Raw genomic sequence first — 27,452 nt, forward strand, 5'->3', positions numbered from 1 at the left:
TATTTTCATACTGATCTGTATAATTATCAAGATGAGCATGTTTTTTGACTGAAACACAGCCAAAATCTACTTCATTCCTAGTGGGAGTGTAGGCTACAGCACAACACAGAGAATAAAAACATCAATAAACATAATCTAAACAAACAGAAAAGGACAGCATTAAAACATGTAGCCTACTCAGCCACGGTAGAATCATAATAACCAAGAAAAAAATACCACAAAATCAAGGGAAAATGACGAAATATGCACAAGTCTACAGTATCAGCCGGCAGGACGCACCGCTTCTGATACTCTCCCAATGGGATAAACAGCTGCATGGAAAACAGAGAAAAACAGCACCGAAGACGTGATGCCATTGCCACACTGCTGGTGGAATCCAGGGTTAATGCAGGGGTGGTGTGAAGTATGAGCACTACAGTGGGCACACTTGTCAGCATAGATTTAATTTACCAGTTTTGTCTCCACTCCCTATACCTAATTTAATCACACAAATTGCAGTGTCTTACATTCCAGTTTGTTTTATTTAAAAGATAAATAGACCTACCAATCACAACACAACAGACACCACACAAATGTAAAATAAAACTCTGCTCAGCAGCTTCACTCCAAATCATACAGATCTTCTTCCTCTTCTGTAACCTTTTGTCAGGCTAGACAGTAGTCTGGCACATTACTGCCTCCCAGGTTTAAGACTGAATTGCACCTATAACCGAAAATTCAGTTGATTTGTCAAACAGTTCAAACTAGCCAATCATAATGAGGTGGCACCTCCTGGCCACTCCCCAGGCACACCCTGGCCGCCACCGAGCAGAAAAACCTGGTCCAACCAACCTAGGGGTATCGACAGAACATATGGTGTGTGCTCAAAATGGTGTGTGTGTTTGGTTAATTTGAGATTGAGCTTGGTTCCAGTTGGAGTTCGTGTGAATCTTTGAGTCTGTTTAAGCATTTCTCTGCCAAGGAGAGAGTGTGCATCTCCATTTGTGTGTCTTAATGCATATGTGTGTGTTGTTTGGTACGGATGCCCTTGTGCACATGTGTTTTGTTTGTGTGAGTGGGCGGATGCAGGTTCAATGGCTGGGCACATCTGTGATCACAGGCTGTTGTTGACTCTAAAGTTATAAGCCTGTCCTCTGAGTCGCTGCCTTTCTCCGGCTTTCATCTCTGATCCCCTCTAGTGCCAAGCTGCAGGCCCAAACACAGCGCAGGTGTATCCACCCCCCACCCCTTGTCTAAATCCCTTTTTTTCTCCATCTCTGTCTGTGTCTTTATTGCCTGTCTGGAAACATTTTATCGTAACCTCCTCCCAAATTAACGCAACATTCTTTTTTCCAATAGGACTGAATAAACTGAATCAAAAGTTTGAAATAGCTGGTTTTATGATTGATAAGTGTTTTTACAAGCTTTTCAAAAGGCACTTTAAGGGACCAACAGCAAAAGTTTTCAAAAACAGTCCTGAATGTGCACCAACTGACAATAATCTAACTTTATTAATCTCAAGCAGGTTTAAAGGAATACTTCAGCCACAAAATGACTATTTGTATATCAAGTACTTACTGGGTGTTAAACTGAATTAGTGAAGAAAACTTTGTTTTTTCTCACATGCCTCATTAGTGAATGAAAAATCCAAAAACAGAGAACATTCTTGATGAACTGAGGTGAAGGGGACTGTGTTTAACAACAAAAAATCTGTTTACAAGTTCTCACATAACTCATGCAGTATAATCCAAGTCTCATTTATCCAGTCTTATGCTCAGTGCTTCCCAAACACATGCTTTTGTGCTAAAACCTTACTACTTAATGATGTTCTAGGCAGGGTTGTTGGTTACTTTATGTAAACATGGTTGCCAAAGAAAGTGAATGCAGAGCCAAACCCAGATTCAGTTTTATCTCGCATTTCACCTGACTATATCTCTGTTTTTTTTCTGGCACTGTGTCACTTGGATGCCTGCTGCTGTCTGGCACCTGGTTGCTACCTGGTCACTACCTAATGAAGCCTCCACCTCACCTTGGCACTATATGGGAACAGGCCCACAAAGGTCTCAGACACAGAAAATAAGAAGAAATTCAAAAATAAATCCCAGTGCAGATTCTCTGCAGAAAAATACACCACTTCACACTTTAAGTGAGTCATAAAATATGAACAAGAGGGATTACTTCCATGTAAGATTATACATTGTTTCTTTCAGGAAATCCTGCACAGCATATCTTTAAAAACACTTCTGCATACATGTACTGCGTTTGAGCAAATGCATGCATTTGAACTCTCTGTGTATTCTATTGACCAGAGTTCAAACACACACACACACACACACACACACACACACACACACACACACACACACACACACACACACACACACACACACACACACACACACACACACACACACACACACACACACAACCTGTCCAGCTGAGCTCCTTGTCTTTGCGTTAGACTGTTTTTGCATAAGTATTTTAAATAGTAAGGTTTTAGTGAAAAAGCATGTCGAGCATATGACTAGATAAATGAGACTTGGATTTTACTTCATGAGTTGTGTGAAAACTTCAAATGGATGTTTTGTTTTTATGTTGTTAAATGTGGCCCTTTACTTCAATTCATCAAGAATGTTCAGTGTTTTTGGGTTTGTCATTCACCGTTGGGGCATGTGAGAAAAACTAAGATCGAAGGGGGTTGAATATTTGATATACAAATTATCATTTTATGGTTGAAGTATTCCTATAAAGTCTCCACAAAAAAACTTTTTGGAGACGTTTGACTTATAAAAAGACAAGACCAGAACTGTAAATCTATGTAGCTGAAGCTTTTATTGTGGGTTGTTCTGTGGACAATGGCACAGGGGGAATTTTTAAAAAATGAGGAGTTGACAATTTAACTGAGAGGGTGACATTTCTACTCAGGGCACACGGCGATTTAAGGGGGCAGCCCTGAAAGTTGCACTCATTTTATCACTGTAAATCACAAAGTGAGGCTGTGACAGTGTCCCAACAGAAATGAGAGAAGTAAACTATGAAAGCAGGACTGACAAATGATGGCTGAAACTGCTATCCAAAGATTTTTCTGAAATAAGGGTAAATTCAGGTTTTGGTAAGTCAGCAGTTTACTGACATACAGTTACATGGTTTCTGGATAATGAGGTCCCTCAAACTTTCAGAAATGACACTTCCTGAACAGCAGAGAAGCTGTCTTGGTTGCCACCAGCACAGATTTCCTCGCTCCCTGTTTTAATAGAAACCTGCTGTTTGGCCTCGTTTGGCAAAAAAGTTAGAATAGAAAGCCAGACGTCAAGCTTAAGTTGTTATAATCACTCTTAAAACAGTGTGGGAAGCTGCCCTGGGATTCAGACAGGTATTATCTATTCAGAAGGAGGTTTTAATGTTGGACTGAATGAGAAATGTGCAGGTGAAACAGCCTGAATTTTAATAAACTCACAGGAGCAAATGGAAAGAAAGGAGCTACTAATTGGAAGTGAAATAAATTATATACGTGCAAAGAATTTACCTGGAACAATAGCTACCTGTCCATTTGTGGGCGATGTATGTTAGAGGTCACTCACAGTCAGAGCTTTAATGTGAAGATGTTGAAAAGTACTACATTCCTCATGGAATGATGATGGAGATAATGGGCTATTTCACAGTCAACTATGAACATAATTGAAATGTAAAATAAAAAAATCAACTCCACGAGCACCATACTGCTCACATTTGTGCCTACCTTGAAGAGAATAATTGGAAATCTACATACTCATCCATTTTTTCGCTCCAAAGATGACAGTTATTCGTCAAAGATCACACGGCAGTCTGACTATTAGGTATATTTAGGGTTGATTGCATTAACTTGCTCATAAATTACTCATAAGGCGCATTCAAGAAGGAAAGTCTTTTGCCAAAATCTCCACAAACTTCACAATCTAAGGTCGACTGAAGACTGAATCTCAGTTTGAGTACAGCAGCTCCAGACCTGGGGTTTAAGACCCCAACAGTGATCACAAAACATATCTAATGCCCAACATATGCTAGAAGACTTTGAGGAAACACTTTGAAAATAGTTTTAAAAAGACTTAAGTTTTCATTCACACACTATTTAATTTTGCAAGGACTGATGATATTTCAGGGGCACTATTTGCAAGACAACGAGATTCCTTTTCAGATTATTTCACTTCCTGCTCTTGGTGGAAAACATTTCGCCATCTGTCTTTAAGAAATATAACAAAAATAACTATTCTTTATGTGTCCACAAAAACACATAACTCAAGAAACACAAGATAACAGGAGTCATATGTCGACAGTATTATTGTCGATTATGCTATAAGCTTATAAACTGAACATGCAAATGAGAGACGAAAAGTTTCAGAAGTTAGGATTTTTCAATAAAATAAGTGCTGGTTGGTGGATCAGATACTACATGCCGCATTAAAAAAACAACTCAGTTCAGAATTCCATCAGTTTCTCCTCCTTTTCCTCAGTCCAAGAGAACTGAGATTTGTTCACATTCTTTTGCCTCCCTGGCATCCGCACCATGTTTACTGTCTACTCATTTTGCTGCTTCTTTTTTGGTACTGGAGAGAGTAATAAATACAAGAAAGACTAGACTCTCCTACACAAAATTCTCTTCATACTTTGTTCATTTGTCAGACTCTTCTCTAACTTTTGCTTTTATGAAATGATTCTTTGTAGTTTGACCTTTAAACATTAGTCAAAAAAAGTTAGAGACAAGAAAATCACTCGAGTGCAATCAATTCAAGTGCGCACAACTCAGACACGCACCCTGTGATGACAAATAAATAAAGCACTGTGTAAAATGATCACACGCACAAAACAAACTGGGAACCATTAATAAAGAAGATGGGGATGAATACCCAAAAAGGAAATAAAAACAAATGTGTAAAAGCAAAATAATTTTTGGAGGCAATATCCTGACAGCTCTGCCCTGAATGCCAACCAGAATAGAATAATGATTGACACACGTTTACGAACATGCATGCACACACACGTACAATTTCTAGAAGATGGCTATGGAAGCCGTTTCTCGCCACTTACTTGATGTAATATGGAACCTTATTTTGTGAAACCGCACGTTGCCAGGGGAGCTGTACAGAGGCTGCAGACAGAGAGACAAAGATAAAGAAAGAGGAGAGATGGAGAGAAAGACAATAAGTCTAGCAGTCAAAATCGAAACAACATCTTAATAAACACTGCACAATTTTACCGTGCAGTACAGTAATCCATTTAGTGTTTGGGGCTTGGCTTGAAATAATTCTCACATCTAACACTTCCATGATAACAAAGTCTATCTCTGTAAAAAAAAAAGAAAAAAAGACTCTTACTGTGCATGAAATTGAGAGAGAAAAAAATGTAAATGGGTATTGCTTTCTTGGCAGACAGAAGGAGGAGGGAGACAATAGGGCATTAAAAAAAAAAAACTGCTGAGAAAAGGTGCCACATGTCCAGATTTACGTTAAACTTTGTGGATACAAAAGACAACGATAAATACTGACAGATCAAGGACATCTTCAAAATGACACGCTGATACATTGTTAAAAACCAGCCAGATATAAGACTTGAGAAGCTCTAAAGAGCAATACTGAGCAGAAATGTTGCGTGATTTATCGCCCTCCCACTTTCCCTCCTCCGTGACACAGCTCTACGCTCAGATAGAGAGATGAAAAGACAGTAAGAGAAAGAGATTAAGCGAGATTGGGAGATATACGAGATGGATAGGGCAAGATAAGGACGCAGTACTTTATTGATCCCTGAGGGAATATTAAGCTACTAGTGTAATGAGAGCGAATGTGTGATGGAGTAGATAGTGTCATAGTGCCAGGAAGATGAAAGAAGAGACGGAGTGCTGTTTTGTCTGGTGCACTCGCTGAGCTCTCAGCAGGGCTTACTTGGCAAATTCATGTCTGTTGGTGACACAGCACGGCGGGCCGAGCTTACCACCTGCTCTGAATCACACACCGTCCATTTTGTCTCTGTATCTGACAGCCGGCAAAGCAAATCAGGTGGAGCAGAAAGAACACTAATGGCCGTATGATTACAGAAAATGACATTAGAGAGAGACACGGGGAGAGAGAGAGAGACTGGCTGCTTTGTTTAATATTCGCACTCGTGCATTTATCTTTTCTCTCTTTTGCTTTGTCTCTAACTCTCTCTGTTCCTCTTTCTCTGCTAATGACCACTCAAAAGAGGGAGAAAGAGGAAGGGAGCCAGTGGAGAGCTGTAATTAAGCCCTGCATTATTCAGGAGTGAAGTGCCTCGTCTGCAAACTGCGCGTGTGTGTATGTGTGTGTGCCCACACATCCACTGAGTATGCGTGACTGTGAAGCGTATGGCCGAAGATTAGAAGATGGGACATGAAAAAATTAGGGGGGATGTGAAACAGTGTAACTGAGTGGAAAGAAACCAAGTTCCCCCCAAATGTTTCTAATTCCCCAGGAGAGGTAATTGGCACCATGCTTACTGGAGAGGAAATGCTGGGAGGAGGGGCCAAAGTCTCTGTGGGCTTCCTGAAGCAGTTTCAGTCTGTCCTCCACCGCCACCTGCACCATGACCAGACAGACAGACAGACAGACAGACAGACAGGCAGGAGAGAAGACAGTCAGCTGTGGGTCTGACAGTTGTACTCAGAGAAACAGAGCTTTACAGTGGCTGGAGTTGGCGTCATGGTTGGAATGAGTTCAATTCCAGTGTAATAAAGTGGAAATGAAGTTGCTGCTATAAAACCCTGAATTCAAAAACTTTTCTTTCACAGGTATAAATGTATATTGTATCAGATCTAAATGAGAATACAGTTAATATATGCTATGTTATACCTGTGTGTAGCTGTTTAAAGACATATATATCATTGTATTTAAATTATACATCCAGGGTTTCTACAGGTATCAGACACTAAACTTTAATGCTTTCCATGCCTTTTTAAAGATATTTTTAACAATTTTTTTTTTTTTTTTTTTTTTTTACAAATCTTTTCTTTTTTTTTTTACATAAAGTACTGCTGCAGGTATAAAAGTAAATATATCTTGTGCATATTTTAATTATTTTTTTTGTTTTATTTTGGATGTCCCAAATAAAGATGCAGCAACAGAAAGCACTGGCGAGCTTGCCAGAGGCATGGAGGATCCAGATAACTGGAGATGCTGATGGAGGGCTTGTCTGAGGATGAATGATAGGTTCCCCATTAGCTCGGGCATGGCTGTCGTAATTCTCCATGTCTTGCACATATTCCTAACATAAACAAGCCATAACATTTACCGTATATAACACACAACAAAATAAATAAATAAATAAATAAAATGTTTAAAATATAATAGTAATAATAATAATAATAATAATAATAATAATAATGATAATAACACATACGCTAAAAGGTAATTCAAAGTAAAAGTAAAAGTAGAAGGATGGTATTGGGTGCTGTGCCCGCCAAAGCATTTTTTTTCTGAGGCAAGCATATTTTTTTATTCTTTGCAATGGGAACATCACATTTTTACACTACGCCTAAACATCAGCAACTAGACAAGGCACTGAGTGTCTATTCTGGTTGAGCACTGCATGTGTGGTGTTTTATTCTGGTCGGCAAGAGATGAAAAATGTTCAACTTTGCTGTGCTCCTCACTGTCACTTTTTACTCAGCCACCCTCTCACAGTTGAGGAGGGTCAGAGACCAACCGTCACATGTACAAGTGCTGTACAGCAATAACAACAATGGAGGAAAAATATGGTAATATACAGTATATATGTTTATATATTCCCTCTCATGAACCCACATGAATATAGATGATGATTTTATGGGTGTAGTATTCCTATAAGTCACAATAAATTAGAATAGGCTGTGGGTGCAAGCCATTAATAGGCTGGTGTGGACAGCTGTATTGATTAAAACTATATTTTTTCTGTCAGACGTGTGTGAAACTGTGCAGATCAGTCTGGTGTAGAAACCCTACAACGATCAAGTCATGTGTATGCACATGCAAACATAATATGCTGCTGCAGGATAAATCTCTACAAGCAGATATCTGCCACATGCACAGATTAGGAGTGGGCGACAAGAAGTATACCCTCAGATATATATTGTGATATACTGTGGTCAAATACATGTTGGTATGACACACAGATAAGAAACCTGAACAATATCCGATGTCTCATGTTGCATGTAATATCCTCTATATGATCAAAACCAGGACAAAACCAGCTTCCAAAGCAACCTGTGCAAAGACACCACAGATTTCTTTTTCATCATATGCTCCAGTTGACCTTTTTTATTTCAAAAGTATATTTCAACAACAAACATACAGCAAGCTTATAAATAATGCTAGTAGCAATTTTTCATGCAGTGCACTCAATGAAAGGTGATGCTTCATACAGCTTTGAGTCATCAGTCACACACACAGTCAGTCCTGTACCCGTGTGAAAGCTGTGTATTGACCTCTCAGGCAGTGCACCTGTGCCCTGCATGGCTGTGGGGCTGCTTTGCCCCATCAGGCTGGCTGGCAGGAGAGTATTGGCAGTCTGTAATATTGAGACTCGCACACGGACACACACACCTCAGGCGTTATGGCAGCCAGATCACAGCTGTCCACACAGGGATCCTGGAAATAACCACAGAAAGGCCAATAGCTCCGTTTCTCTCTGGCCACTAATGGCTATAATGGCCACTGTCCCACTGAGATGAAGATGGGAGCTGTCTGCATATGAAAACCAAATCATCAAACTGCACAGTCAGATCTGGCTTATTAGTGAAGCTGTAGCCGTCCTGCTGACTGAAAAAAAATTAAAAGAACAGACAACAGAGAGAAGTTTGCAGTCCGCTGAAAATCTGCCCTCCTCTGACTCAGTATTTGAGTTACGGTCATTCTTCAGGCAGAAAGACTATTAGAGGGTGTCTGAATGGTACATGGGAAATATCACGAGGCTACAAATTAGCCCAGCTTCCCAGGTTCTCTCTGCGGCAGTGTCACGCTTAAAAAGAGATGACTTTAGGTTCCTCTCCAAAATTTCATTTTTCTAAACGTATAACTCCCTTTCCTGCTTCTTTCTGCTCCAGCTCGTTTATCTGCAGCGACGGTGCCGGGTGGCTGTATACTTGGAAAACTTCAGTTGAAGTCTGCAAAACTAAAAAAAAATGCCCATGACGGTTTCTTTGAAATCATGGGCTATCTGTGGCTGCCTTGTGTCCTTCAAATTGGTGCCATCTCAGCTGGACAGTGTGACCTGCATTCAGTCCTCCTACCACTGGGCACCACAGGCATGACCAGCCAGCATGGTCAAGGATTTCAAAGGCTCAAAGAGTCCGTCAGTACGGATAAAAATACTCAGAAAACATATTTCTCTGCACATATCTATGTCATGATCTAAACATGTACTGTAGATAGGGTTGGGCAGTATAGCCTATAAATAATATTGCAATGTTTTTAGGCTACATCGGGATATACTTATCTCTGTGCTTTGAAATTTAGAATTAGTTCACTTTTCTTAGTAACATGACCTCTGTATTTATTATTCTTATTGAGGTGAGATTACTTATAAGCCCCTAGGGCTTTTTTAATCTCACATACACAACATTGTCTTTTTTGTTGATGTATTTTTGTTGTTTTGTTTTGTGCAGACATATCTTAAATCTTCTTCTTAAATCACATCCTACATTGATTATACATCAAGTATAATCAATATATTACCCACCCCTAATGTAGATTAAAAAAAGATTAGCTAACTGGTCAATCACCGAGCCGGTGTTTAAATTAGACCTGATGAAGACACTGTGGAAACAAATAGAAGAAATGTCACTGTTGACCTTGCTTAATAAGTAGAACATGTCTGAAAGAACTCACACACTCTCCTGCAGACTTAACATAGAGGATTTCACTCCCTAATTCACAACCAACATCGTTTCTCTTTTCTTTCTCATGACTTGTAAAGAGACTCCTCCACGACTTTCCCTCTGGGGCCGAGACATGCCCCACTCTGAGAAACACTCAGCGAGTCCCCCAGCGGATCACACCAAGACATTCAGATTCGTAGGGAGCCAAGGATGTGACTGGTGTTCTGTGAGAATAGTGTCCATTGATGTGCGGTGACAAAGTGTTGCAGTGAGCACAGAGCTGCTTTCAAATAAAACAGGCACACAGGTAGAGGGACAACTCTCAGTCCCATGTGTGTTTTGGCTGACAAAAAGTGAAATCAGCATGCACACGGCAAGAGATATTGACGGAGGGAGACAAAGACAGACTTTAGAGATAAAAAACACACAGGAAGGCAGTAGGAGAATGAAGGAACAGGAAGGAAGAAGATCTAGATATATATTGAAGCAGCATTCATTTCGGTAAGCATGGACAAAATACTACAGGAAGAAAAATGGCAGAAAACCCAAGAGAAAGTAAAGAAGAGGTGTGTGTGTGTATGTGTGTGTGTGTGTGTGTGTGTGGAAACTAAGTGTCTGCTCTAACAGCTGCAGGTGATTCAGGAGGATTCAAACTACCTGTAGTAGCTTCCATCTCATGTTGAGCTGGTCCAGTTGTCTCGAGGCGGTGGAGGACAGCTGGATGTCCAACGGTGTCAGCTCTGCAGAAAGCTCATTGACGATCCTTACATCCTGACGTAACGGAGCAATTTCCTCTCTGAAGGTCTGAAAGGAAAGTTTTGTTATTGTAGGGTGAAAAATAGATAATGTAACTGTATTATAATTAAAGATATAGGCTGACAAATTACTTAATCATGGAGATTTGACAAACAATAATTGTGTTCCTAATTGTGTTTAACTTTTTCTTGTTTATCATGTTGACCTCATGATGTCTAATTGGAGATGAATCAAGTTTTTAATTGAGATTTTTTATTAATATAATATCTTTTTTCAAGTCTCTACTGTGGCTGCTATATATATTCAATCCCTACATACTTTTAACATAGATGATTAATCAGTGTTGATGGTTAATGTAGTCAATATTGACTGCTATATTAACTGAAAAAGTGAGTCCTCTTGCAATGTAAACACATAGGCATTCAAACAGGGCATTTTTGCACTATCAATTTTGTCCACTTGTTTTTGCCCCTAACATGCTCAGTCTGTTATTATTTTAAGTGTATTATTACAAGATTATTGAAAGGATCTCTGCAGAGACCTTTCTTCAAAGAGTAGATCCTTTTGTTTGACTAGAAACATCCCAAAAATCACAATTGCCAAATCCTCCAAACTTCATTTATATAAACAATCATTTTTCATCATAAAACACTTTCATCCAAAGCCGACAGAGGCAAAATAAAACTCACAAAAAATGTCTGTTTTTTTCTCTTTCCACTGTTTAAACAATCATCAGCTCTGGTTTGGTTGAAATAAACCCTTAATTCACCAAGACAGATGTAAACATGTGCTGGTTCTATATACCTTAGAATTAATGTTTATTTAAATGAGTGATTTTTTGCTTTTTCTGGGTAAACAAAAAGGATTTAATGCTGTATTTAGAGCACTCTCCCTGCTTCACTGATTGGCCATCCACATAAAAGACGGTGACTCTGCCCTTTAACAGATATATTCAGAGTGGATGCCTTCATGACATGGATATAAAGTGATACAACTAGCCAGACTGTCCATACCACTGGGGGGCAATCATTAAGATGTGAGCTGGTGTAACAGACAGCCAAATTAATGCAACAGTGGAGGAGCTGCCTTTGCTCATGCAACCTGTGAACTATTATTTCACATTGTTGAATTTTGATGCAACTGTTGCTCCTCTGTCCTCTATTTCTCCTTCGTCACAACATTCATTTATTGTTTACTGTTCATTAGGGAGTGCTGTCATTTTTCTGCTTGTAAACTAAATATGTCGCTTGTCTCTTGGCTAGGTCTCCTTGGGAAGCGACATCTGCAAATTTGATGAGTGGCATTTGCAGAGAGACAAGACAGAATCATCAAACCGAGCACATCATTAAATCAAGTGGCTTTGTTCTGGAAATAAAAAGAGAGAGGTGGAAACTGCATGAGAATTCACAGCTAAGTCTCACTCACGTTATTACACACTCATTTCATGGATATGCAGTTTTGTTTTAATACTTCCACTGAATCAAATCACAATCGGCAGCACCAACTTTAATGTTAAATCTGTTGGTTTCAGATAAAATCCTGCAGGTTAAAGATTAGATGAGATTTATTTAAGTTGATTCAGTAGTGTATGCTGTAATCATGTACAGGAAGATGGGCTGTTAAACTCCTGACTTGATGTTTTGATGAGTTTGGTGCTCGGCAATAGTGCACACAACAGCAGTGCTGTCCCTCTGACTTACCATGGTCTTGTCAATGTGGTCCTGCAGAGAGTCGATCAGCAGGTCCCCCACAGGCTGCCAGGTAGCTTTGGCCTCCTCTGCCTGAGTCAGCCGCAGGTCGAGCTGGTCCATGGAGCTCTGCAGCTCCTGGAGTCGCTCCAGGGCTCGCTCCACTTGACTCTGCCAGCCACCTATGTGTCCTTTCAGTCGCTCCCATCGCTCCCTCACCTCGCCTGTCTGCTTGCGGATGGCCCGGGCCAACCCTCGAGCCTTCTCTTCAGGAGTGAGGTCTGAAGGAAGAGAGCAAAGACGAAGAAAAGAGAGAGGAAAGTTATTTTGTTGACAAAGACAGTTTCCATGCCTTTTATTACTCCTTAAAATAGTGTCCATGGTATCAGTGAGGAACCCTTAATAAAATCATCCTCCACCAAAAATGCAACGTTTTCAAATCCGTGCATCCAGCTGGCTCTTTTTATTTCAGAAACCTGAATTTCTTCAGTATTTTTATTCTATTTGTTTTGCATTTATGTACATTTTTATACAAGTTAAAGGAGAAATTGAAACATTTTTGAGATGATTTCATGTCACATTCTTTTTCATTTTACCTTATTTTTCATAAGGTTTTGGCTCTGGTGTTTTGTTTCGTTTGTTTGTTGTTGTTTTTTTTAAATTACATCTTAGGGCCCAGGCACACCAAACCGACATCAAAGAGCTTGTGGTAATGAAGGCCCACTGCTGACCTACCTCACACCATCTGTGTCTTGGCCAAAAAAATGAAACTACTATACACCGCAAAAGCTACAGCCAAAGGCCAACTAGCACATATATTCTGCGCTTGCATGAAGGGATTTACATATAAGCTTGTGGCAGTAGCATGTATTCCTCAAATGAAACAGGAGAATGGAAGATTAACAGGGTGGATTCAAGACACTAGTTAGCCAGTTAGCACATAAATAACACGAGTCAATGTTGAAAGAACAGAGGATATTTATAATGAGCTAGCAAACACAAACAGTTATGAACCGTTTCTCCTCAGGAGCTCAATGGTAATTTTATATATTTATTTATTTATTATAAAACCTTTGTTTCAATCTCACACTCTCTCGACAGCCATTAATCTGCTTTCCTCACTTCCATATCTCTTCTCATGAGCTGAGCTGAACTGCTAATCAAAGTCATTTCATTCACTGACGGGCTCCGCCATCTCCAATGGCGAATCTCCGATTCAGCATGCTAAATCAGTCGGATAAAAGCCAGCAAGGGCAAACCAGTGCCAATGGTGCAGGACACAAAAACTGGGCTGACTGACACTCACAGATGGCCCTGCATCTGACTGACGGCTTGGTGTTTCAGTGCCCTTAAGGTACTGAAGATGCCTTTCTTGAGCATTTTCTCTTTTCCTGCAATTTACTTTCCATTATTCGTATGTCCTTTGTTTGATTTCAACTAAGGCAAAGAACTCAAGATGAGAAGGGAGAAAAGAAGGGCAGAAGGTAAAAAGAAGAAAGAAAAGAGGATCTCCATTACAGTGCTGGAGGAAGGGAAGGCAGTCAAGGCATGATAAAAGTAGCCAAAAAAGAGGAAAAAAACGTTGAGACAGAGGACAGAATAACTGTGACATATCAGAGAACATAGAAAGAGAGAGAAAAAGTGAGCGGAAGAGAAACTGCTCCCCAAATGCCCATTTCAACTACAAAGAAAGATGAGCGGCTTTTATGAGTTCTAAGGTCTCGTCTCCAGGGTAGTGCCAGGATTATCATCTTCACCTGTTGCACCCTCTCTCACTGCCTCACATGTGCACACACACATACACACACACACACATACACACACACACACAGACACACACCTGTGAGACGTACTGCTGGTGGCGTCTCATACAGATTAAAACAACGCAGTGCTGTCTCTTTTGTACTGATGAATGTGGGGTACAAACAGAACAATAAAAGTTAATTTAGTGTCATTGGCAGAACTAAATTAATAAGAAGGAGAGTAGGACAATTAAAGTTTGTTATGACTGCTACAAAGTCACAATGACAAATCCCATCGCCGCTGATTAAACAACAAGCGCAGCCTCTGATCTTAGATCAGCTTTTTATCTATTTATACAATGGGGCGACGCTTTGATATCCGTATCAAAGATCACAGACAACAAGCCTATCGGAATGCGCTCTGAAGTCTTGCCACACCCTTACACAGCCCCTTGGGATGGTTTAATTATTTACACAGTAGGGTTTCAGTTTGAAGGGAAATGTGCTGACTTAACCAAGACTTCCCTGCCGCATCCGACCAAGACAGAGAGGGAATGCTGAATGAGTCAGTGCATATTTCATTCTCTGGTGCTCTGTTAGATATTGGCATTAGCAAATGGTGTTTCTAGAGCACTTAACCTCAAAACTGGGCCAAATAAGGCCTTACATTTGGTGTAAAGACAACCAGACAGTCTTACTGTGAATTTTAAAGTGTTTATTGTGCAGAATGTACTGAATCAGATATCAGGAGGAGCTAGGGCTTCAAGCTGGTTTAAAAGGAGTCTATGAGGACATTCGGGTGACCTACGGGTGTTAAGCTTAAAACAAACTGAATAGCAGCAAAGTGCGGACTGCGACAAACTGCTGTGCAATGTCAATTGAAAGCTGCGGCTGTCTGATTCTGCTGCAAAGTGCAGCCACACAAAAAGTTGGGAATAGTTTATCTTTTAGCTGTAAATTGTGGCCAGAGAAAAGTTACAGCCCGTCAGTAAACAGAGTCGCTTAACATCTGTGACATGTTGACCTAAAATACAAAGATTTTTTTCCCACCCGAAACACATCTCCCTGCTGCAGGGAGAATTGAACTTTTGCATTGAGCTGCACTTGATGTTTTTTGTCATAAAGATATTTATCATAAAACTGTAATGTATAAAGCATGACTTTTACCCTCTGCCATTTTATTTTAGTGTCTGGGAGTGAAATGTCTTCACTATATAGTGCTGGCTGGTTGGCCACACTATCATTTTCTGATTCACTATGAAAATAAATTCATTCATCCCTCTGGAATTTTTCTTTTTTCAAAATAAATGAGGTGCCAGAGTGCTTAAAAACCATCTCAATAAAGCATGTTAACTAAAAAGCCACACCTCTGGCAGAGGTCTGGGCTTAACCCCACATGTTCTCAGTCATTTAAGTTCATAAGTCAGTTGATTTGAAAATGAAAAATTTCAAAGAAAGATGGATTGCAGGCCTTTTAATATCTGATAAATATTATCAGTGTTTGTTTATTGACTGGTCCCTGGCCGCCTGCCATTTTGCATATGTGGACCCTGGGCATAGCAAGTCAAGTATCCCTGACATAGGGAGTATGTTGATGTTTTTGTGGAGCGTTAACATGCCTGTCTTTTGCTGCAGGTTCTTGCGTGGCTCTCCGGGGCCCTCAATGGGCTGGTCAGCGAGAAACATCCGGGCTTGATCCAAAGTACTGATCACCAAGTGCTCTCGTTCCCTCAGTTCTGACCATAGAACCTGCAGGAGAAATGCAGAGCGATGAGTCAATGGGGCTTCCATATATATGAAAAGGTGTTACCAAAAACAGATGACTTTGTTACTTTGTAATGAATTTAACAGAAAAGACAGTGGCTGTGTTCAGAATGGCATACAAATGTGCTGTCTACTGTCTACTCAATGAAGGCATAAGAATGGCATTACTAACACGCTGTTCGAACTGTGTACTCAAGAAAGACTAGCATGCTAACAACAGCCGGTCTGACCCAGACAGCAGCTCCCAGATCTCAGAAAACATTGGGAAACTAATACATACTTTCTCACCTGAACAAGAAGAAAAAAACATTTCTAAAGGGACAGCTTTGACCCTAAATATTTTCACCTTTGCTCAGTCTGACAAGATGCAATGCACTGTAGGGCAGTTAAATATGTCCAGTCAACTCGTCTCATTCTCAGAAATTCTTGCTACTGCGTTTCTTGCATACACAAAATACATACTTAATTCTACGTCATAGTTGGTTTGAATCACGTGTGATTCCGGACACAGTGTTTGTTACTGAAAACAGAATAAGCCAACTTGATGAGAGAGAAAGTGCATTTGTAAGCCAAGCTTTTTTAAACAATGAATTTGAGAAAAGGGTAATTAATGCATTTTCTCTGCAGGTATGTGCATGTTTGACTCTTGTCTCCTTATCAGCGCCAATGAACTCCACATGAACCTGCTAAATTCTGAACAGGGTGTTGTATCCAGACTGCTGCCCCCCTCAGCCCAACACCACCACATCCCCACCACCACTCAGAAATATCTACTTTTCAACCAGTTCTGCATAAAGCAGCACAGACTTTCATTATATTACGACAGGCCCTTATGATTAACTCATGCTCACACGACCAAACAACAGGAACAGATGTTTACGTTCAGCTTATGGATGAGATAAACAACTCTCTCAACGGCTAATTAGGCAATTGCAGGATAACAGAATACTGAGTCTGCCCAGACTTGCCTTATTAAGAGCGAAAGCAAAAGGTAAGATTGAGAGTGCTAGGAGTGTCAGCAGGGGTGAGAGTTCTGGAAACAGAGCAGCGATTGAAGACGAGAGTACGGGGTCAAACCGGGCATTTCCTTGGGGTCGGTGCAAAATTAGCTGAGTGATCCGCAGAATAAAGTGAGTTGCTGGGGAGCAATAACCCTGCAGGTATTATCATTACAGAGCCGGCTAGATATACAGCATCTCTTGCTCATCTTCTTACACAGCAGAATTACTACACACACAAACATATAGCCATGCACACACACTTCGGATCCTACAGTATAGAAATTAATATTACCACCTCGAGGTAGTATGCCTCTACAAACCAGTCAATTTGCAGTTACAGTTTAAATGCAGGTCTGTAAAACAACACAATGCTCAGAGGATATGTACAATCAGCACAGTTTCAACGCAAGCACCCAAGATTAGTGTCACCAATTCAAATGACCAGACTGACCAAATCCTTTCTCTGCTCCTGACATTTAGTAATGGCCAGAAAAGTGTTTTTGCAGAACATTGTGATGACAGTGAAGTTGACCTTTGATCTTCTGTGTATAAAATGTCATAATTTCATCATTATATCTTATTAGACATCTGTATGATTTTTTGTCTGTTTCGTTTCGTTCGTCGAGTATGAATTATTGAGTTATGGCCAAAAACCTTTTTTGTGAGGTCATACCTTGACCTTGACCACTAAAATCTAATTAGTTCATTTCTTGAGTCTAAGTGAACATTTCTGCCAAATTTGAGGAAACTCCCTCAAGGCCTTCTTGAGATATTACATTCAGAAGAATGAAAAAGATGCCAGGTCACATTCACTCTGATCTTTAACCACCAAAATGTGGTAGTTCACCATTAAATTCATGTGAACATACATCCCAAAATTGAAGAAATTCCCTCACGGTGCTCTTGAGACGTCGCATTCACAAGACTGAGACGGATACAAGCTCACAGTGACCTTCACCCTTTTAAACTAAAATGTACTCAGTTCATCGTTGAGTCCATGTGAATGTTTGTGCCACATTTCAAGTAATTCTAACAATACGTTCTTGAGATTTTGCATTCACAAGAAAGGGTCAAACAAACCACCCGAAAACAAACTGTCTTTGGCCACGGCTATCACTGATGCAGAGGCATAAAAACATATAAAAAAAGGACCGCTTTTTTTAACCTCACGTCAACTAGTCATCCTCTTCACTGCCCACAGCAGCCTTTGAAACTAAATAGAGAGAGTAAGCATGGCATATAAGAGTATAATTATTCTTGTTTTAATATAAGTGTGACCCCCTGGGGACCTCATTGCCTATCGGAGTGTGTGATTGCTTTGTAAGGAGGCGATGTAGTTTAAGATGCTGTGAGGCAAGTTGATTAGATAGAACGAGTTGCTTTGATAAAATCTCACACTTATCAGAATTATCAAACAGACGAGTGCAGCCAAAAATGAGATGGCAATTCTGTTTTTGCAGTCCTGCACACAACGTCCACTGAGCAGTAGCTGACAACATGCTGGGTTCAGTGGGATCGTCTGTACAGTACCATATGAAGAGATAAGAGGAGAAAGGAGAAAAAATAGCAGGGTAGGGGGGTGGGAGGTATTAAGTCTGCACACAGGCCTTGAGATGTACTCCAGTCTCAAAATAACAAAGCTCCTTTCAGGGTTTCTGTAAAAGTTAAGTTCCGACCACTGCAATGACAATTTCACACAGCCTCCTGCAGACAAATGCACCCTCATGCTGAAATGGAGCATCCTGCTGAAAACAAATTAAATCACACCTGCTAATAAAACGGTTTGCTCAGTTCCAATGATTTCCTACTGGCTCACATCGAGGAAACATAAATAGGCAGGTAACTCAGAGAGGGGACCTTGACAGATAGAAAGTAAATGAGAGGTGATTTTGGAAGAGGAGCAGAGGTGTGTATGCGGAGCTGAGATAAGAAAGGGAGGGTGAGGAGCTAAGCTGCGAGGACAGCTACCAGTCAAAACTAACTTCTCCCTTTTTCATCCGCTTTTTGTTTCGCACCCACAGATGTGTTGCTGGCTTAAATTGGGCTTTGAAAGGGACTGAAATGAGCGTGAAGAGGTTTTATTTGCAAATATTCTTTGCATACTGCTTAGAGTTTAGCAAGTAAAATATTCTGATATCAGTTTTGTAACGTCACAATAAATTCTTCCCTGCAAATCACAGATAGCAGCTCAGTGTGAGCACAAACAGCATCCCGGTGAAAACATCCCTGGATGGATAAATCAGAGACGCCTGATTACAAACACGTGTAAAAGAAACTCACACTGCTGCTACTGCTAAAATATTCACCTGCTTTGGCTCTGTTTAGTAAGTATTACCGTTTATTTACGGATTATACAGAGAGCATGCTAAATTTTCCGAATGTTTGCTTCAGACCTGGGTGATAACTCAGTATTATCTAAGGCTGAAACTATTATTTGAAAATTAAATCTGCTTATTGGAGTTTTGATTTAATTAATAGTTTTATGCCAACAAATTGCAAAAAGCCCTTTAAAAGTCCCCTGAGTGAAAAGTAACATCTTTAAATTGCTTGTTTTGTCTGGCTTACTGTGACCAGTTGGTGACTTTTTAAAAATAACTTCTCTGTTGCTACATTCTCACAGATATACATGAGACAGATAATATCTGCAAAAAAAACAGGTTCCCTCTCCCACTCCTTGCAAGAATCCACCCTTGAAAAAATTTGCTCTGGCTAGTGGGCAATGCTTGGTTTTTTCGGCTCAACTGTTTTCAACGTAGCAGCGTGATCAGAAATTTTCTCATTTTACAGTGAATCAGTACACTAAAATATGTTTCTGAAAACATTTGCGGTAAGAAACAGACAATGCCTGGTTAGACCGAGCAGTGACTGATATGACTGATAGCTGCATTAGAGACTCTTTGGCGCTGATGTTGTTTTTTTTTGTTCATGGGAAGTCAAGCCATAAAAACAAGGATCAGGATTTTTTTTCACAGACTATTTATCTTTTGTAGTACTGTATGAATAAAGTAAAAGTTTAAACAAATATGATGAAAAAAAGTTACAGTTAAAGTTAAAGTTAAAGTTACCAACTTTAATGGTCATTTTCAGTACTAATGTTATTGTTTATTAGCTTTCAGCAGTATCATATTATGATGGTATGATAAAATTTTATTGTTCTACAACTGTGCAAAATTAATGATTTTAGGCAAGAAGAAAATTGGTCACTGAAGCTTCTTTTTTTTTTTTACACATATGAAGAGTATGATCACATGTAATGCTTTTTGTACATCTCTACTCCACATTGTGATATATGCCAGTTCAGTGAATATCTTTATCATATTCAAGAACAGGAATAAACCCTGAGGCACATACTTTAGGCCAACGTGGATAAGAAGTTCTTAAAGTGCTCAGAAGAAATCTGCTTATGATTTAAACATCCACAACAGCTGCTGGTAAAATCATTTTGTCAACTGCTGTTTCCAAGATCAAGACTGAAAAAAACTCAATTTTTATTCAAATCATGATCTTCATATTAATAATTGTATGACAGCCATTGTTTGCTAAATGTAACTTCTACAATAAATGTTGAGGTTTATGACAGGACCATTTCCCCCAAACACCCTTCACTGTTTACAGGCTCAAAAGAGACACAGACAAAGACACAGAAGGTTGTAACAGCGGCAACACAAGTAGTGCCAAGTAATTCCCTCTGTTAAAAACAGGCTCTCCGTCTGTCACCTAGCCACTGGCTATTCTTTCAGTTCAGACAGATGACAACACCAAAAAAGGCCTAACTAAAAGTCTTTTTAGTTAAACTTCACACTTGCACTCACATTATCAGAGAATCACATGGGGACACACTTTTCAGAGGGAGCAGGAGAGCTTAATATCAAACACATGTACGCCTTTCAGGTTAAGAAAAAGCTTCTTTTTTTTTCTCTAGCAAATCCCAGGTGGCCTATGAGTGATAAGACATGTCTGTCTATGTCAAAGATAAAACAGGGCACTATACTCATCTTTTTAATAGTGTGTAGCTATGGCACATCAGAATATGGTCTGGGCCGCTGTGATTTGTTAAGACCAGAGGAAGACAGGAGTCCTGTCAGTCCCACAATACTGACTGCATCTAGCTATGGGTGACTGTGACCTTGGTTTCTGTGCATTTCTGTGTCTGAGAGTCTGAGTCTTGTGTCGGTGTGTGTGTGGGTGTTTGTGTCCAGGTCTGTGTGTGTGGGGGCCGTAGTAACACAGCAAACTCTTATCACTGTGTGCCCTGTGCTGTGCTGGAGATAAGATAACATCACAACACAGCTACTTTCAGAGCTCTGCCAAACATCCCTCTTTCCCCCTCTTAAAACCCCACTATCTCTGCTTCTCTGGAATATTACCACACCCCTAATCATCTTCCAGGAGGAAAATACGCCTCCCAAAAGGGCCACGACAATATAGCACCTGTCAACATCACAAAAGCACCAAACGCAAGGAGCCTTCAAAATAAGGGTTAACTCACATTAAAGGGTATTACAAATCAGCAAAAAATGGATAACCTCTTATTTTACTTATTTTCGTGAATTAAATTAAGTATTTAGGTGTTTTAGTGGAGTTAAGTGTTTGAACTTGTTGCAAATTAGATTGCAGACAGTTACAGAAGTGTCAGAGTGACTTTGGCCTTGTTCATATGGACATGGGTAGTATTGGAAAACAGGGTTTTTTCCTCCTTGGTTCTCAAAAAAAAAGTAACTTGGTGAGAAATACTCCACAAATCAAAATAACGGATTTAAAATTATGTATCAGAATTATTATAATTTTAAGCACTGTTTCCAGGTCATTTCCCTTGTTTATTTGTTTTTAACGTCTTTAAAAAAAACTAAAAACACAAATTGTCACTAATCCTTTCAGTAATTTTCCCTGTATTGAAATTTATCATATTAGGAAAAACCCTTTGAGATGCATAAACTCGTTTTCGAGGGGTCCCAAAACAAAATTCATTAAATTAACACTTGTCATGAATGTTGAAATTAGCTCAAGAGACCAAAATGGTTTTTTGTTTATTTGTGCTGTAAAATCCTGTTAGCAAGTTTAAAGCCTGCAGGATTTCGGTCTTATCCACACAAAGTGCCGTTTCATTTGTGACGCCTCACGAAGGAAATACCAATGCACACTCTGATGTCACAAACACAAAACCCAGTTTGCCCTGTCTACCCATCAACACTAAACACTGTTTCTGAAAATCCTCATCCTGGACAGAGATTTACAAACGCCTGTTTACAGTGAACGAAAACAAAGTTTGTATGTGGACGAAAATGCCAAAACTTAAAGAAAGAGCTATGTTTTCAAGTGTTTTTATGTTGGTCAAAGCCTTCGTCTAAACATTTGATAGCCCCTTTGCTCTTAACATCCACTGTTATCTTGGAAAAGCTAAAAGCTCCTGAAAGGCTGTTGTTTGTAATAATACTCTCTCATATTCTCCACTAATCTACTGCTTCCAGCTTTAACCATATTTAAATAAGAAATCCACACACGTGTCAGACTGCTTTGCAGCTCATAAAAGAGTAAGGCACAGCTAAATAATAATGTAAACACTTGAGACAGCTTCTAAAACAACCTAGCTATTTAATTATTTTGTTTAAAATATGTATTTGATATGTTTATTTTACAATGTTGTGTTCTTGCCACACTGCAAAGATTAACATTGATTTTAGTCCACTCAAGAGACATTTTCTGTTGCTTCTGGCAAATATATATATATTTTCAAATAGTCTGTCATTTCCAACACAAATTTTTAACATTAAATCCTAGTACTTTGTTATTTTTATTATAAGAGATTACTACTACTACTACTACTACTACTATTGTGCCATCACAATTATTCATTTAGGTGATTGTTGATTGTAATGTTTTAAATATTGTCAATTTCTTGAACCTGCATTTCCTCATGTTTTGGTGAATATGGGGCAGCAGACACAAAACACTGACATTTTATAGCCTTTTAAGTTGATATGGGGGATTTGTTAAGAAAAAGCTGCATATTTGCTGAACACAACTGGCAAAAATATTAGCATTCATTTTGAGTCATCCTCCTGTCAAATGGATGAATGTTAGTCTTACATTCAGTCTCTTTTAAGTCTTTCCTTTGGTCAAATGAGCTCCTGAGGGCAAAACATGTCTTTTTAATGCAAAATGTCTTATTATGTGGCTTGCCTGCCATTTGATACTGAACAATAGTGTAGTGTAAAGTTGGTTCTGAGAATCAATTTGATTATACAGCTACATACTGTGAAGAACAGTGTGTAGAACATTATAACACAATACAAAGCTGATCAGCAGGGTATCGCCACAGATATAACAAATGTATTGTGATTCACGAGGCCCCATTTCAATTAGGGATATTGCAGTTAAAACAAAGCAAATGCGCTCTCCAGTAGGATTTGTTTCAGTTTGTGCATCTTTGCAGATAGTATATCAAAGTATCTTGTTATAATAGAATAGAATAGATATGGAGATTTCTGGTATTTCCAACATATTTCACCTCAATTTTTGCACATCTTACACATGGTTTAGCTTTTGTCCAGCTCTTTCCTGTCCTTATAATTTCTAAATCAGAAACCAAAACAATGAGCTGAAAAAGACTAAAATGCTCCATAGAGCTGAAGCCAATTGCAGAGTTAGGAGATATTTATCTGTAGCTTCATGACATACATGTAGTCATTTGAGCCATGTAAAATGCAAAAATATTGATCACAGCAGCTCTAATGTTTTACACAGCTGAGGTGAAGACTAGTGCAAAATTCTATTCAGCCAGTAGACTGTCAGGACATAAGTCCAGCAACGTCATGAAACTGCTGCCAACAAATGCAAAGGAAGCAGACAAAAACAATTAAAAGTTATTGAAAGCGAGGCAATTGTGAGTTTAAAAAAAAGACCTTCCTTTCCCAAGAGATAAGGTAAAGTCCAGCACAGCACTTTAATCCATTTTATTCTCCTTTACGACCTGTCCGTTCAGGTGTAAATGGTGCTAATCAATCATGCAGGCACAATGATGAAGATGGCTTCTGTGGGGGATTATTAGACCCTCCTCACGTTCAAGAGGGTAATTGTGCGCTGCTTAAGCATACTGAGACTGCAAAAGAAACCAAGTTGAATACATTGAAATTTAAACAGAATCCCTCTTTGCCCGTTTGTCTTCATATTTATTCACGCTGAAAAAAATTGGAGGAGCGGTTGAAAAGATTGCACTGTCCAAACAATGTGGACAAAAAGCCAACTGTTGCTAGAAGATAAGCGTCGTTAAAAATGCCCACAAGCACTCGCTCCCTTGTTCCCAATCCTTGAAGCTGTTAATTTAATAGAGGAGATTGATGAGTTTAATCAGCTGGATGCTGACTGAGGGCTTTTATTGGATAATTGAATGTGCGATTAATAAATGCTATTATGGCCATTTTAGCAAGGAAAAACACAGACACGGATCAATCTAAAGGGGAGGGAGCAAGAAGTCACTCAAGTAAAACAGGACAACATCCCTCCCAACCTCACACACACTTTAAATTCCTCCTGCGAGCTGCCAAATGAGCAGAACTGCTTTCAGGCAGAATCTAAAGCAACAGTTGTTTTAGAAATTGATTATCAAAAAAACAGACAGGCAGGGTGTAACACTAACTCTTCAAGTGTTCACCAGGCTGGTTGCTAGGCATCAAGTTTTGGCTGTCCAACTGAAAATCTACTTTCCATTTTTAGTCACCTTACATTTTGAGTAAGAAAACATTAATAGATACTAAGAGATACCATGCAGTTATCTGTCAGCTTAATAATGAAAATGTGATTTTTTTTTTTTTAGTTTGTGTTTAATCTGATCCTGATAATGATACAGAATTTGAATCGTAATGTTCATATTAAGCAAGGTCAAAGTTTCAAATAATGAGATAAATGTAAGTAGAAGTGTTCACTGTGAGCGAAAGCTCAGGCTTTAGACCGTTTTGAACGGCGTTTTCTACAGTTTTTTTCTACTCTGGCTACAAGCTGATGTCATAGTGTGTAAGATTTTTTTATGTCCTCTGCTCCAAGTATGCCACTGCAAGACAGGTAGACAGTGCTGCTATACTCCCTTACATTCCCCAGCTGGGATAACAGAGCAGAGACGCGGTGATACAGAAAACCCAGAGAAGCTGACCACTCAGAGCAGACTGGGCTTTTTTAGGAGGGAAGGTTAAAGAGACAGGCGTTAAACGGAGAGTTTTCAGGAGAGACTGAATACAGGTCTTCAAGCACAGACAGTATGAGGAAACTAAAGAGACCATCAAAGCATGTAAACATGTTCTAGCAGCAACCTTAAAATACAAGTATGAACATGTAAATGAGCATAATAGGTCCTGTTTAAGAGTGAAAGTGTTTGCCTTTAGTTCCTGGTATACAAAATATGAGTCCACGTGATAAAATGTTCAACAAATGTTCATGCATCTTTGTCTGGTTCTGATTCTGTCTGTAACAGCACTATTTAAATATCACTAATGCAACAAATATTGAAAATGTATTTATTTTGAGGTGCAGATTATGCTGTCTGGTGTCTGTTTTTTTGTATTTTAAAGTAATTGCCACTAATGGCAACCAAAAGACAAGAATTGGTTGCCAATTTTATTATTACCTGGGGCAGCCTGGCAACAGTTGCTGTCGAGCCCTGCAGACAGGTGAACGTGCACCATATTTGTCTGTTTCGTACCTCTAATAACTTCCCTTCTTCCACGTATAAACCTCTTTGCATCCTCTTCCTTCCTCTTTTCCTAAGCTCTTAACTTGTCTCCGATTTCCGCTCCCTGTCCGTCACTTTCTTCAACTGTTCAGACCATTGCTCTCTCATATTTTTCTTCCCTCTGATTCTTTAATAAGAGCAATATCCGTTGCTCTCTGTTGGGCTAAGTGGCTTAGCCTTCCTCTTTTATCTCTCCAAGTTTCCCAGGAGGAGAAAACGGGAAAAAGACAGGTTTTTCCACTTAGCCCTTCTAAGCCCTCCCTACCTCATAGATACCAATTTCCATACACACATTCCCCCATCACACTGACAGAGTAACTAGTGTGTATCTCTGAGTGACTGTGTGTGTGTATGTCTGTGTGAGCACAGGGGAACTGTGTGTGTGAGTCGATGTAAGCAAGTAATAGAGCATGACGTGTTCAAAGCCCTGGCTCTTTGTGCTGCTCAGCCCCCTCATCCCTCTCAGGGTCGGCGAGACCTCCAGGCCAATCTATTAAGAATACAGAGGAGAAGGAAGCGAAGGGAAAAGTATAACTTAGTCAAAATGAAAAGTGAGCCCTCAACTCCCCTTTTTCCATTATTTCTTATTCCAGTCTCCTCAAAGCTGAAGACCTAGAGATGAGCAAGGGAATGGAGAGAAGATAAAGTGAGAGAAAAAAGGAGATCCAAACGCCAGGGACACCAACAGCAGGACAGACACCATGGAGGAGAAAACGAGACAGAAGAGTCGAGAGAGGGTAATGAGAAAAGGAAGGTGAATGTACAGATGCAGGAAGATTGTACTGTATTCTCCTGAGGGTATTGTGTGCTCTCAGTCCCATTCCTTATCTAATGGACCTTGTCTGATCTTCTAGGTTGAGGCCTGTCTCTGTTCTCTGTCAGGTGATGAGAACAAGACGCAGAGCGCGCCTCAACATCATCTCAGACCTCAGAGGACAAATTTTGATTAACCTGGACAGTTGTTCGATGTCTCATGGCTCAAAACACAGACAGACCTGAAGCTTAGATACAAAATCCTTGATTCTTGAAGGAATACCTCCCCCCACAAAATGATGAGAACATGATGACATGGCTGCAACAGGAATCAGTGGAGACAATAAGCAGGCGTGCAGACAATAAGCAAACCAACAATGTACACAGATCATCAACAAAACAACTTGATTTCAAAGTAAAGGTGGAAAAAAACTGAAATTACCTTACTAATCCAAAGAAAACTGCGTGTGCACAACTATGTTAAAGACAACACACACAAACTGACCATTTGTAAATCAATTGCTCAACCTCCGTTACGTTAAATTCATGAAGGATTCAGAGCTCAAATGCACACTTTCCCAGGAGCACTACTTATATGCGGAAATGTTCTAAATAGTAAAGTTTTAGTGAAAATAATAATGACTAAATACATACATCACTTTTCTTTACAAACATGTGATGAGGGCCACATCATCCTCAAATTGTAGTCATCTGCTCTCTGGATAAAGTACTTTGATATGGATCCGGCATTACCCTGGCAGCAAAATTTGAAAATATAATACATTTTTCAACCATGATCTTGGGGAAAACTTTTCTTTCACATAATCTGTTCTGCTTTGAATGGTGATTCTTCATTAAATCATTAAAAGACTATACTTAGCAGGCATTACAGCAGCCAAGAAATTGATTGTCTGCCGATGCAAAGAGCCCCACTCTGTCTCTACAGTAGATCAGTTATCTGCTAGTCTCAATAGTTTGTCTTTATAATTAGAGGCCTCGAGGATGCATGAAGAACACTATTTTTATATCAAAGCCTTAGTTCTCTGTTTCTTTGATGGAGGTTAGGATGAGGTTTAGAATTCCTAAGGTTTAAGGATTTGTTTTAATGTGTAATTATTTTTTGGTTGATCTTCTCATCTCAATACTTTTTTTTTTTCATTTTTTACTTATTCCTTTTTCTTCTCCTTCTAGCTACTAGTATTGAGC

The 27,452-nt window shown here is 39.5% G+C and overlaps 1 protein-coding gene across 6 annotated transcripts in view; it reads right to left on the reverse strand.

Moving 5' to 3' along the window:
• Positions 1-27,452, reverse strand: part of utrn (utrophin) — a 238,861-nt gene that overhangs the window by 67,328 nt on the left and 144,081 nt on the right. For all 6 annotated transcript variants that reach the window (XM_042503021.2, XM_088089085.1, XM_042503024.2 and 3 more), the window contains 5 exons: positions 15,626-15,755; positions 12,277-12,545; positions 10,478-10,624; positions 6,467-6,545; positions 5,044-5,104 (listed from right to left, as the gene is read on the reverse strand). In XM_042503021.2, the coding sequence (XP_042358955.2) occupies positions 5,044-5,104; positions 6,467-6,545; positions 10,478-10,624; positions 12,277-12,545; positions 15,626-15,755 (686 nt within the window). The remainder of the gene's footprint in view (positions 1-5,043; positions 5,105-6,466; positions 6,546-10,477; positions 10,625-12,276; positions 12,546-15,625; positions 15,756-27,452) is intronic.

Source organism: Plectropomus leopardus, chromosome 16 (genome assembly GCF_026936395.1).
Source record: "Plectropomus leopardus strain MGB_pleo_1.0 chromosome 16, ASM2693639v1, whole genome shotgun sequence".
Lineage (NCBI taxonomy): Eukaryota > Metazoa > Chordata > Actinopteri > Perciformes > Serranidae > Plectropomus > Plectropomus leopardus.